The 12,746-nt window shown below is 45.0% G+C and overlaps 1 protein-coding gene across 2 annotated transcripts in view; it reads left to right on the forward strand.

Annotated features, from left to right (window-relative positions):
- LOC132887851 (golgin subfamily B member 1-like) overlaps positions 1-12,746 on the forward strand; it is a 225,383-nt gene that overhangs the window by 70,697 nt on the left and 141,940 nt on the right. For both annotated transcript variants that reach the window (XM_060923586.1, XM_060923587.1), the window contains exons 11-12: positions 10,884-10,999; positions 11,382-11,499. In XM_060923586.1, coding sequence (XP_060779569.1) covers positions 10,884-10,999; positions 11,382-11,499 — 234 coding nt within the window. The remainder of the gene's footprint in view (positions 1-10,883; positions 11,000-11,381; positions 11,500-12,746) is intronic.

Consider the following 12,746-nt stretch of genomic DNA (forward strand, 5'->3'; position numbering starts at 1 on the left):
CAAGAAGATCAACAAAGCTTTACTTATCAGTCAGAATACTGTAGCAAAAGTGGTACAAAAATTTAAGAAAGATGGAACTGCAACCATCTTACAGAGACGTCCAGGTCGTCCACGGAAGTTAACACCTCGACAGGAGCGTCTTCTGATGAGGAGGGTTGAAGAAAATTGGCATGCAAGTTCACTGCAGTTATCTAAAGAAGTAGAAAGCCAAACTGGGGTGACTATTTCCCGTGACACAATACGGCGTACACTGCAGAGGAATGGCATGCATGGATGCCGTCCACGAAAGAAGCCTTTCCTAAAGCCCAGGCACAAAAAAGCCCGCCAGAGTTTGCCAGGGCCCATGCTGACAAAGATGAAGACTACTGGGACTCTATACTCTGGAGTGATGAGACCAAGATAAATGTTTTTGGAACTGATGGCTTCAAAACTGTATGGCGTCACAAAGGTGAGGAATACAAAGAAAAATGCATGGTGCCTACAGTGAAACATAGTGGTGGCAGTGCCCTTATGTGGGGCTGCATGAGTGCTGCTGGTGCCGGTGAACTGCATTTCATTGATGGCATCATGAATTCACAGATGTATTGCTCTATATTGAAAGAGAAGATGCTACCATCACTCCGTGCCCTTGGTCGTCATGCACTTTTCCAACATGACTAAACACACATCTAAGGCCACTGTTGGATTTCTGAAGAAGAACAGGGTGAAAGTAATTCAGTGGCCAAGTATGTCTCCTGATCTGAACCCACTCTAACACCTATGGGGAATTCTGAAGAGACAAGTTGAGCATCACTCTCCATCCAGCATCCAGTCACTAAAAGAGGTCATTGTTGAAGAATGGAAAAAGATTGATGTTGCAAAATGTTGCCAACTTGTTCATTCCATGCCTAGAAGACTTGGTGCTGTCATTAAAAATCATGGAGGGCATACAAAGTACTAGATGTAGTAGTTTTTGTTGTGGGGTGTACTCATTTTTGCACCACCCTAATTTGAGTAAAACTAAAAAATGTGTAATCTAAGTTTATATTATTAACCTTACTTTCATGTTATAAGTTAAACAGATGTTATATTAAACTTTGTCTTTTCAACATTTTGGAAATTGTTTGTGTTCATTGAGATATTGTTTAAAATGTTACTTTTCAAAGGGGGTGTATTCATTTATGCTGAGCTATATATATATATATATATATATATATATATATATATATATATATATATATATAGTACTAGTCAAAAGTTTGGAAACACCTTCAAATTCGATGTTTTTTTTTTTTTTCCTACATTGTAAATGAATACTGAAGTCATCCAGACTATGCAGCAACACGTAAGGAATCATTTAGTAAACTTTAAAATGTTAATCAAACCAATATACATTTTTGATTTTAGATTCTTCAAAGTAGGCACCTTTTGCTTTGATTACAACTTTGCACACTCTTGACATTCTCTCAATCAGCTTCATGAGGTAATCCCTCGAAATGGTTTTCCAACAGTCTTGAAGGAGTTCCCAGAGGTGCTGAGCACTGATTGGCTGCTTTGCCTTCACTCTGCGGTCCAACTCATCCCAAACCATCTCAGTTGCATTTAGATTAGGTGATTGTGGAGGCTACGTCATCTGATGAAGCACTCCGTCACCCTCTTTCTTGGTCAAATAGCCCTTACATAGCCTAGAGGTGTGTTTTGGGTCATTGTCCTGTTGAAAGACAAATGATGGGCCCACTAAGTGCAAACCAGATGGGATGGCATGTTGCTGCAGAATGCTGTGGTAGCCATGCTGGTTAAGTGTGCCTTCGATTTTGAATAAATTGCCAACAGTATCACCAGCAAAGCACCCCCATACCATCACACTTCCTCCTCCATACTTCACTGTGGGAACCACACATGTAGGAACCATCCACTCACCTTTTCTGCGTCTTAGAAAGACATGGCGATTGGAACCAAAAATCTCAAATTTGGACTCATCAGACCAAAGGACAGATTTCCACTGGTCTAATGTCCATTCCTTGTGTTCCTTGGCCCAAGCTATTCTCTTCCTCTTGTTGTTCTTCCTTAAGGCCTCTGCATGCTCATGCAACAAGGCTTTCGCAGATAGCTTTTCGCAGACAGTTGTAATTTATTGTTGAGCGGGGATAATAGGCGTGCGCAATGTTATTCACCGGCACAACGCAAGGGGGCGCGAAGTCGCTAGGAGTAGTTGGTGGGTGTGGTTAGTGGAGTGTTTATCCTCTGGTTACTTATAATGACTAGAACTTTTTTTTTTTATAATGACTAGAACTGGAGTCGTATAGATGTACGTACTTCCTCAATCAACCGCTCTTCATGCTGCTCCATCTTCGCTCGTGTTTTTAAAAATGCCGGTCGTGAAAACAAACCAAACCGGGAAAGTAGGGAAGCGGAAGTGCGTGTACAGCGGATGTAGAGTAGATCAATCAGAGCCCTCTTGTCTGCGGCGCTGTCTGCGAGGCTTCTGTGGTGGTCACAATTTTTGGGAGGTGCGCGCAGAGCGTCTGCGAAGGTGGGGGGGCTACGCAGAAACTGTCTGCGACGCTATCTGCGAGGACTGGGTTGTCAGCATAAATTGGCCTTTAGAAGTGGCTTCTTTGCAGCAATTCAACCATAAAGTCCAGATTCACGCAGTCTTCTATGAAGAGTTGATGTTGAGATGTGTGCGCTACTTGAACTCTGTGAAGCATTTAGGTGGGCTCTTATCTGGGGTGCTGTTAATTTGCGGTTTCTGAGGCTGGTAACTCTGATGAACTTATCCTGTGCAACAGAGGTAACCCTAGGTCTTCCTTTCCTGGGGCGGTCCTGATAAGAGCCAGTTTCATCATAATGTTTGATGGTCTTTGTGACTGCACCTGGGGATACATTCAAAGTTCTTGAAATTTTTCGGACTGACTGACCTTCATTTCTTAAAGTAATGATGGACTGTCATTTTTCTTTACTTAGTTGAGAAGTTCTTGGCATAATATGGATTAGAACAGTACTCAAATAGGGCCATTCACTGTATACCAACTCTACCTCTTCACAACACAACTGATGGTCTCAAACACATTAAGAGGTCAAGAAATTCAAGAAATTAACTCTTGACAAGGCACAGCTGTAAACTGAAAGCCATTCCAGGTGACTACCTCGTAAAGCTGACTGAGAAAATGCCAAGATGTGCAAAGCTGTCATCTAAGCAAAAGGTGCCTATTTTGAAGAATCTAAAATATAAAACATATTCTGGTTTGATTAACACTTTTTTTTTGTTTACCAAATAATTCTATATATATTTCTTCATAATGTCGATGACTGACTTTAGTATTAATCTACAATTCAGAAAATTTTAAAATAATGAAAAACCACTGAATTAGAGGGCGTTTCCAAATTTTTGACCGGTACTGTATATAAAATTTGTGTGAGAGAAAGACCAGACTTCAGTTTTGTGAGAGCTAACACCAATTAAACACTGGTCCAGTATTAAACCAGATATTCATAAGTGTTGCCTGTTAAAAGAGACCAATGTCGAGCCATTGTTGGTCAAGACAATCAAAATCCAAATGTTTGAATTGAACAGGCCAGTTTTATAGGTTGTACAATGATGTTCTTCTCATGCTAAAATACCAAAATGAACACACAAGAAAAACTTAATATTGTCCACATGTACAATTTTAGTAACTTTTCACAGTCTGACCAATATTGGCATTTTAAAACTGATACTGATTTTGATTTTTGAGGATTTAAAAACCTGATGATGATTATATCGGCCAGTGTTCTGGGGTGGGTGGGTGTGTGTTTCCCCTCCAGAAACACAGTGTATAAGATTTTCCCTAACATTTATGTGTAGTTATGTTAGTGTCATCCTCACCAAGATAACAACATAATGCAGTTTAAAAATAAACTTGTTTTATTGTCATAATTAGTACTTTGAACAAAATTACAACAATTACTTTAAAGTTTTGATAAATGGGTCCGTCTCAGAAACTGGTCTCTCATTTGGGACATTATGGTCAAAAAATAAATTTTCTAATTTTACTTTTTTTTTTTTTGCATTTACCTAACTCTCAATGTTTCTTTTGTCATGTTTAATAAGAATAAAGATAGTATCTTGCTTTATCTGGCCTCCACTGTGGAAATTTTTTTTATTACAATTCAAATGCTTTTGTAAAATTGATTTACATATAAAATAACTACATCATGAAGAATTAAAGCCCCTCCTTCACAGATGAGTGAAAATATTGAATAAATTTCCTCTTTTTGATTGCTTGGGTTAAAAATGCCAAGTTGTGATGACTGAATTGATTATTCACTTAAATATGAATAATATGATACATTTTGGGTATTTGATATGGCGAAATAGGACACAATGGAAAAATCAAGAACACACCGGAAAGATGAGAATAACGGTGGTGGTAAAAGAACAGCGACTATACTGGCTAAAGGTCGCACAGGTCTTTGCTGCGGCGCGCGAGCAACAGGACATCACTACCGCACCGGACGGAGCGCGAGGCGGGGGCGGGGCAAAATGACTGGCCGTAGATTCTATCAAAAGTTCGATCTAAATTGACCATGGTTGCAAAATATTGGGCAAAAATACGCAAATACTTTGAAATATGAAAGTAAGATGAAAAAGAAACATTCTATTGCCTTGTACTGCAAGACTAAAACAAAATAAAACTGTCAAAACTCACCTTTTCAGTGATAACGTCCGAACAGATCACCCGTGTAACAGACCGCAAATGGAAGCACGGTCAACTTCTAACTGCTGGAGTGGAAAATTCCATTCTACACATGCAAATTGTTAATGTGTGTCCTTCCCCGCACACACACAACACGCTACGGTAAAAAATAGACCACAACTCATTTTATAGCTCAGAAATTCATACAAGACCAGCTACTATTGTAACATATTCTGTAAGAAACATATTCTATACCTAACTTTCAGCTTTCGTTTTAAAAAACAAAATCGCAGATTTATAACTAAAATTTTATATGGCGTAGTGATTTTAAGTTACTACTTTTGGTGAGGTAGTGACCTTGACCCTGAGGCTTTCCGTTTAGATCAGAACACACGATCGTATTGGTTTTGGGTCTGCGGAAAATGGAGTTACAATGGTGATCAAATATTTTGCATGATGTTTTATTACGGTTATGATTATTCTGTGAGCGCACTAATCTTTAGGTGTATAAAGTTACAACTTAAAATACAATTAGTGATAACTGTAGACTTTTCTGTGGACTACAACCTTTTTAAGGGAACGCAATGTAGTCAACCATTTATCATGTCCCAGATCAAGCCGCCATTTTTCCACAAATTTGCAGAATTTTTGCCAAATTCTGAATAGAGTATTCACATCAAAGATTTAGTTTTATCTGTATTATTTCTTTCATTTTATTTCAAATTAAAACCAACACCACCATTCAAAACTGTATAGTTTATTGACTGTGAGTATATTTAGTGGGGTACCCCCACAGTACACAGTTTCTGAGACAGACCCAAATACAAGTCAAATGTATAAAATACAGAAGTTTAAAAAATCAGATTCATTGTTGCAATTGTTTAGGGTGGGTGGAGCACAGAAGCACGGCAGGCCAGAACTGAGTTCTTAAACTCTTTATTTTTACACTTTTCAGTGATGGTTACTATGGAAGCTTTTCAGCTGTTATCTCCTGTTCTCACACACACACAAGCCTCCTGGTTGGAGAGAGTCTCTCCTCTGCTCTCTCTCTCCTTTTTATCGGGCATGGTCACTGGGGAAGACACACAAACACAGGTTAACTAACATCAGGTGTAGTGATTCTGCCACTTACCTTCCCTGACTCCGCCCTCCGTTCACAGACCGACGCTTGACCACACCCCCGCTGCCACATACCCCCACCGCCCGACTCAGGCTGGGGAGCCGTCCGGCCTGCAGCCAACCCCCCCGACGGGAGAGGAAATCTGCCACGATCATCTGCACCCCCGGTCTGTGGATCACCTTGAACTTAAACGGCTGGAGTGCCAGATACCAATGGGTGATCTGCGCATTGGCATCCTTCATGTGGTGGAGCCACTGGAGGGGCGTGTGGTCCGAACAGAGGGTGAAAGGGCATCCCAGTAGGTAGTAGCGGAGGGCGAGGACTGCCCACTTGATGTCAAGGCACTCCTTCTCTATAGTGCTGTAGCGGCCTTCACGCACCGACAGCTTCCTGCTGATGTACAGCACTGGGTGGTCCTCCCCCTCCACCTCCTGGGACAGAACGGCCCCCAGCCCCCTGTCCGACGCATCCGTCTGCAAAACAAAGGGGAGAGTGAAGTCAGGGGAGTGTAATAGTGGCCCCCACACAGTGCAGCCTTTACCTCAGAGAAAGCCCACTGGCATTGCTCCGTCCACTGGACCGGATCTGGTGCCCCCTTTTTAGTGAGATCAGTCAGCGGGCTGGTGACGTCCGAATAATTAGGTATAAACCTACGATACCACCAAGCCAGCCCCAGGAACTGTCTCACCCCCTTTTTGGTCTTGGGCCTTGGGCAGGCCACAATTGCTGCTGTCTTATTAATTTGGGGACGCACCTGCCCATTGCCCAAGTGGAAGCCCAGATACCGTACTTCCACCCGCCCAGTCGCACACTTCTTCGGGTTGGCTGTGAGACCCGCTCGCCTCAGCGACCTAAGGACGGCCCTCAGGTGTTGTAAATGCCGCGGCCAGTCATTACTATAAATAATAATGTCACTGAGGTATGCGGCCGCATAGGTGGCATGGGGGCAGAGGACCCTATCCATAAGCCGCTGGAACGTAGTGGGCGCCCCAAACAGCCGAAAAGGAAGTGTGACAAACTGGTGTAAGCCAAACGGTGTGGAAAAGGCCATTTTCTCTCGGGATAATGGAGTCAAGGGGATCTGCCAATATCCCTTTGTCAAATCCAGTGTCGAATAAAAACGAGCCGTGCCTAGTCGATCAAGCAACTTGTCAATACGAGGCATTGGGTACGCATCAAATTTAGACACCGCGTTGACTTTTCTGTAGTCCACACAGAACCGGACTGACCCGTCAGGCTTGGGAACCCAGACCACCAGGCTGCTCCAGTTGCTGTGGGACTCCTCAACGATGCCCATTTCAAGCATGGCCTCGAGTTCTTCCCAAACCACCTTTTTTTTGTGTTCGGGCAGCCTGTAAGGGTAGCTGCATACTACCACCCCCGGGGGCATCTTGATGTGGTGTTCTATGAGGTGGGTGTGGCCGGGCAGGGGTGAGAATACATCAGAAAATTCTGTCTGCAACTGTGTGACCTCCGTGAGTTGGGTCAGAGAGAGGTGGTCTCCACAGGGGACCGGAGCGGTGGGCGATGTCAGTTTTACTTTTTGAACCTCCGGCCCCAGCTCCGCCTTCTCTGGAATCACCGACACCAACGCCACGGGGACCTCCTCGTTCCAAAATTTTAACAGATTGAGGTGGTAAATCTGTAACACCCCACCCCTGTCCGTTCGCCGCACCTCATAGTCGACGTCCCCGACTCGCCATGTGATCTCAAAGGGTCCTTGCCACTTGGCGATCAATTTGGAGCTTGACGTGGGCAACAGCACAAGCACTTTATCTCCCGGTGCGAACTCCCTAAGGCGCGTGCCCCTGTCGTACAGGCGGATTTGCCGTTCTTGAGCCTGCCGCAAATTCTCCTGGGTTAGGTGCATGAGTGTGTGGAGTTTTGCACGCAGGTCAATAATGTACTGAATTTCGTTTTTGCTCGGTGAAGGTCCTTCCTCCCAATTTTCCCACAGCACATCTAGGATGCCACGCGGCTTACGCCCATATAATAATTTGAACGGGGAGAACCCCGTGGAGGCTTGTGGGACCTCTCGCACTGCGAAAAGCAGGGGCTCGAGCCATTTATCCCAGTTACGTGCATCCTTGCTTACAAATTTCTTAATTATGTTTTTGAGGGTGCGATTAAACCGTTTGACTAAGCTGTCCGTTTGTGGGTGATAAACGCTGGTGCAGATCGGCTTGATTCCCAGTAACCCATACAGTTCGCGCAGTGTGCGTGACATAAGCATAGTGCCTTGATCAGTCAGAATCTCTTTGGGGATTCCGACTCGGGAGATGACGCGGAAGAGCGCTTCCGCAGTACTACGTGCGGAGATATTGCGAAGCGGCACTGCTTCCGGATATCGCGTTGCATAGTCCACCAGAACTAAAATAAAGCGATACCCTCGTGTTGACCGATCTAATGGCCCCACAAGATCCATCCCAATTCTTTCGAATGGGGTCTCGATTAATGGTAGAGGGCGCAAAGGCGCTTTTGGAATGGCTGCTGGATTTACTAACTGGCATTCGCGGCATGCCGTACACCACCTACGAACATCGCCGCGAATCCCTGGCCAATAGAACCGGGCCATTATTCGGGCTAGTGTCTTATCCTGCCCTAAGTGTCCAGCCATGGGATTAAAGTGAGCCACCTGGAATACCAATTCCCGGCAGCTCTTTGGGATCAAAAGTTGTGTTATCGGCTCCTTAGTCTGAGTGTCCTGCGTCACTCGGTATAATCTCTTCCTCATAATGGAGAAATAGGGAAAGGACAGGGTGGTGTTTGGCTGGAGCGTTTGACCATCGATTACTCTCACTTGGTCAAACGCATGCCGCAGAGTCTCGTCTCGCGACTGCTCTAACGGAAAATCCGTGAGGGATTCCCCGAGAGAGGGAGGAGGAGCCGGCGACTCCTCACTCTGATGTGGTGATGACGTAGACGGCTCTATGACAGCTGCTCCCACTAATGCCACACCGGGACCTCCCCCCACTAAACTACGGCAGGACCCACTCTTCACGAAATGAGTCATTAGCTCCCGAAATCCTGGCCAATCAGTCCCCAAAATGATCAAGTGGGTAAGGCGAGGATTAACTGCCGCCTTTACTCTAAATCTCTCCCCTCAAAATAGAATGTGGACCAACACTAAAGGGTAGTTGTGAACATCCCCGTGCACACACAACACCTTCACCAATTGTGCTCTCCCCAATACCTCATCTTGCACCAGGCTTTGGTGGATTGAGGTCTGATTACAGCTGGAGTCCACCAAAGCCTGATACGTATCCCCTTGGATACTCACCGGTATGCGATACGCTCCGGCCCGATCGAGGGCGGTCCCTGGCGCATCGGGGATCCGGACCACCGCGCCCACCTCCATCGCTGAGCACTGATGCTGGAGGTGCCCCGGCTCCCCGCAGCGCCAGCAAACCGGCCCAGGCTCTCTCTCTGCACCGGTGTTTCGGAGCTCACTCACCTGGGGGGGGGGAGACACAGACATGGAAGCAGGAAACGGTAGGGCACTGCAGGTGCGGCGGGCCGGCTGGGGTGGGACCGGCCCCCGCCTCTGCGGTGGGGGAATGGGGTGTGGACGAGAAACAGAAGGGGAGAGAAGAGAAGAGGAGACGCGCTGTCCTGCCGTCGGAACAGCTGCCATATGGTCCTCCGCCAGCTCGATGGCCTGATCCAGCGACACCAGGCGATGGCACTGGACCCACTCCGCTGCTCCTTCTGGAAGTCGGGCAATGAACTGTTCCAGCGCCACCAGGTCGAGGATTCCCTTGGCGTCGCGGTTGTCGGCCCTCAGCCACCGCCGGCAGGCGTCCCGGAGTTGCTGGCCAAACACGAACGGCCGGCCAACCTCCTCCAGGCGCAGCACGCGGAAGCGCTGCCATTGCTGCTCCGGGGTGCGCCCCACACATTGGAGGACGGCCCTGCGGAAGTCTGCGTCGGCCAGCCGGCTGTCGGCGGGGAGCTGGAGCGTGGCCAGCTGCGCCTCGCCCGTTAGCAAGGGAAGGAGGCGTGCCACGCGCTGTTCCACCGGCCAACCCCATGCCTCTGCTGCCTGCTCAAACAGAGCGAGGAAGGCTTCGGGGTCATCGTGTGGACCCATCTTCGTTAGTGTGAGGTGGGGAGGGTCCGCGGTGGTGGTGATGGTGGACCCCGCCGACGCGAGCAGGTGCCGGAATGCCTGGCGGTCGTCCTGCTGCGCCAGCACCAGGGCTTCAAACTGTTCTTCCTGCTCCTTCCGGAGGGTGACCAGCGCCTGGTGCTGGCTCTGTTGGGCCATGGCGAGGGCATGGACCAGGTCCTTGAAGGGGGAGGACTCCATGAGGCTGTTCTCTTCTGTACTCCGGGTCCCGGGTTTCGGCACCACTGTTGCAATCGTTTAGGGTGGGTGGAGCACAGAAGCACGGCAGGCCAGAACGGAGTTCTCAAACTCTTTATTTTTACACTTTTCAGTGATGGTTATTATGGAAGCTTTTCAGCTGCTATCTCCTGTTCTCACACACACACAAGCCTCCTGGTTGGAGAGAGTCTCTCCTCTGCTCTTTCTCTCTCTCTCTCTCTCTCCTTTTTATCAGGCGTGGTCACTGGGGAAGACACACAAACACAGGTTAACTAACATCAGGTGTAGTGATTCTGCCACTTACCTTCCCTGACTCTGCCCTCCGTTCACAGACCGACGCTTGACCACACCCCCGCTGCCACAATTATAAACTATAGCGTACTACTACTAATGAAATTGTGTGTGTGTGTTGTGAGGGCCTGCCATATGAACATTAAAGAGAAACTATTAGTAAAAAAAAATTGTGCCAACTGTGCTGAACTCTGCTTGGGTCAGCTGATTTGTTGTGATTTGTGGTGTTCCATGCATGTTTGTTGCCAGCAGTGGAGTTGCAGTGTTCAAACTGTGCAATGACAACATTCATAACATGATTAAAGTATCCATCTTCTGTCTCTGTTTCTCTTTTTAGTTGTCATTTTATTCCTGCAATTAGCTCATGTAGGCCAATAATACTGTCACACTGATTTATCATTCAGGCTTTAAGTAACACATTTATTTTTGAATAATAAATCATGCTTTCAGAATTGTGCTACATTTTGTACGTGCTTCTTTTTATTAGCCCAAGCCAAGCTAAAGGCAGAAGAGGCCAGCAAATCAGAGGCAAAGTTCTTAAAGATGAAAGCCTGGTCCAAATCCCGCATTCGACAGCTGGAAGACGAGTTGAAGAAAGTGCAGGTTAGCTATTATTGAGCCAACTTGTATTATGAAGAATATAAAGAACTATAAATAAAATAAAATGCAAAGACAATCTTTCATAAATGAGTGCCTGAATAGTTTCAACAATTTACATTAATTAGATTTTTTTTTTCCCCAAGTTTTGTGAAATTGGAAAGTGACCTTGAATGTGAGAGGCGCTTAATCTGATTTCAAAATAAATAGGAAAAAATAAATATTAATTATATACAGTAAATTAACATTAACTTTGCAAATTTAAATGCATTATATTTTTGCATGCCATTTTATTTATCTTTATATTTAACATATAATTGTAGAGTGATACGTGTGAAGGTGTTATACCTACTTTCTTCTTTCTAATATAATGTATTTGACCTTCTAGTGTGGAAATATGGCCCCTGATGTAGGTGCACTCCGTGGCCGTGTTAATGAACTTGAAGAAGAAAGAGAAGAGCTGCTGTGTAAACTCGAGCAATACGCTGAGCTCAAGGCCAAAAATGGTAATTAAAAAAAGAACCTATTGCACAGAATATCCACTGTATCTAATTATTGAAATCAAAGTTGCATAAAACAGTCATAACTATTACAAGTAACTGTCTTTACAATTACTGAGGTACAGCACACGCAGGTTTATTGGGTTAATCGTGGAATCGTCATCTGTACGCTAAACGCAGATTAGCAACCATAGACCTGATAATCCGTAATCAGAACACTGACAAACCGACAAATATAATAACCTTTAAAGGTAATACAGCTTTTAATAGTATCATAGAAAACCAGACCCAAGTCTTTGCTCTTAATGTCCCTAATTATACAATACATGCTTAATTACGCTTTTTGACACCAGGAGCAACAGTGAAATTTGTGAGCTAAACATCAGTCTAAAAACTAGACAGGGACACTCTAACGAGTGCAAACCCCGCCTTTTCCCTATTAAAATACATTGGGCGAAAATTTCGAAGTTCTGCCATGACCTTGACCTTTGACCTCCAAAATTTAATGGTTTCCTTCCTGGGTGATTGGCAACACATGTACAAAATTTGGTCCAAATCGATCCATTGGTTCTTGAGATATCTTGCAGACACACAGACAGACAGACAGACATACACACACACAGACTGATGCAGGTGAAAATAATAACCCCTCCGACTACTGTCGGCGGGGTTAATAAAACCCCAAACAACATGTCGACACACAAACAAATGTACCGCCATCCTATTATTACATTTTGTCATGCCAACATGCACTTCCACATGCATGCCAAACTAAATGAAAAGTTTTATTTGTCAGCAGAAGTAAATATTAAATACTTTTGGCACAAATTGCAAATAAGGCCCAAATCTCTCTGTTGGAAAGAATTGAAGTAGATCCATATTTGAAGTAAGCACTGCCATACTTGCTATACACAGGTCTCTCTCTCTGTCTGTCTTTCTGTCTCCCATTTTTAGGCTGTTTTATTCCTTAAGCACAGTGTCTTGCCAAAAGTATTCATCCCCCTTGGTGTTTGTCCTGTTTTGTCGCATTACAAGCTGGAATTAAAATGGATTTTTGGAGGGTTAGCACCATTTGATTTACACAACATGCCTACCACTTTAAAGGTGCAAATTGTTGTTTTATTGTGACACAAACAATAATTAAGATGGGAAAAAAAACAGAACTCTGGAGTGTGCATAGGTATTCACCCCCTTTTGTATGAAACCCCTAAATAAAAGCTGGTCCAACCAATTCACTTCACAAGTCACATAAT

The sequence above is a fragment of the Neoarius graeffei genome, chromosome 6 (assembly GCF_027579695.1).
Source record: "Neoarius graeffei isolate fNeoGra1 chromosome 6, fNeoGra1.pri, whole genome shotgun sequence".
NCBI lineage: Eukaryota > Metazoa > Chordata > Actinopteri > Siluriformes > Ariidae > Neoarius > Neoarius graeffei.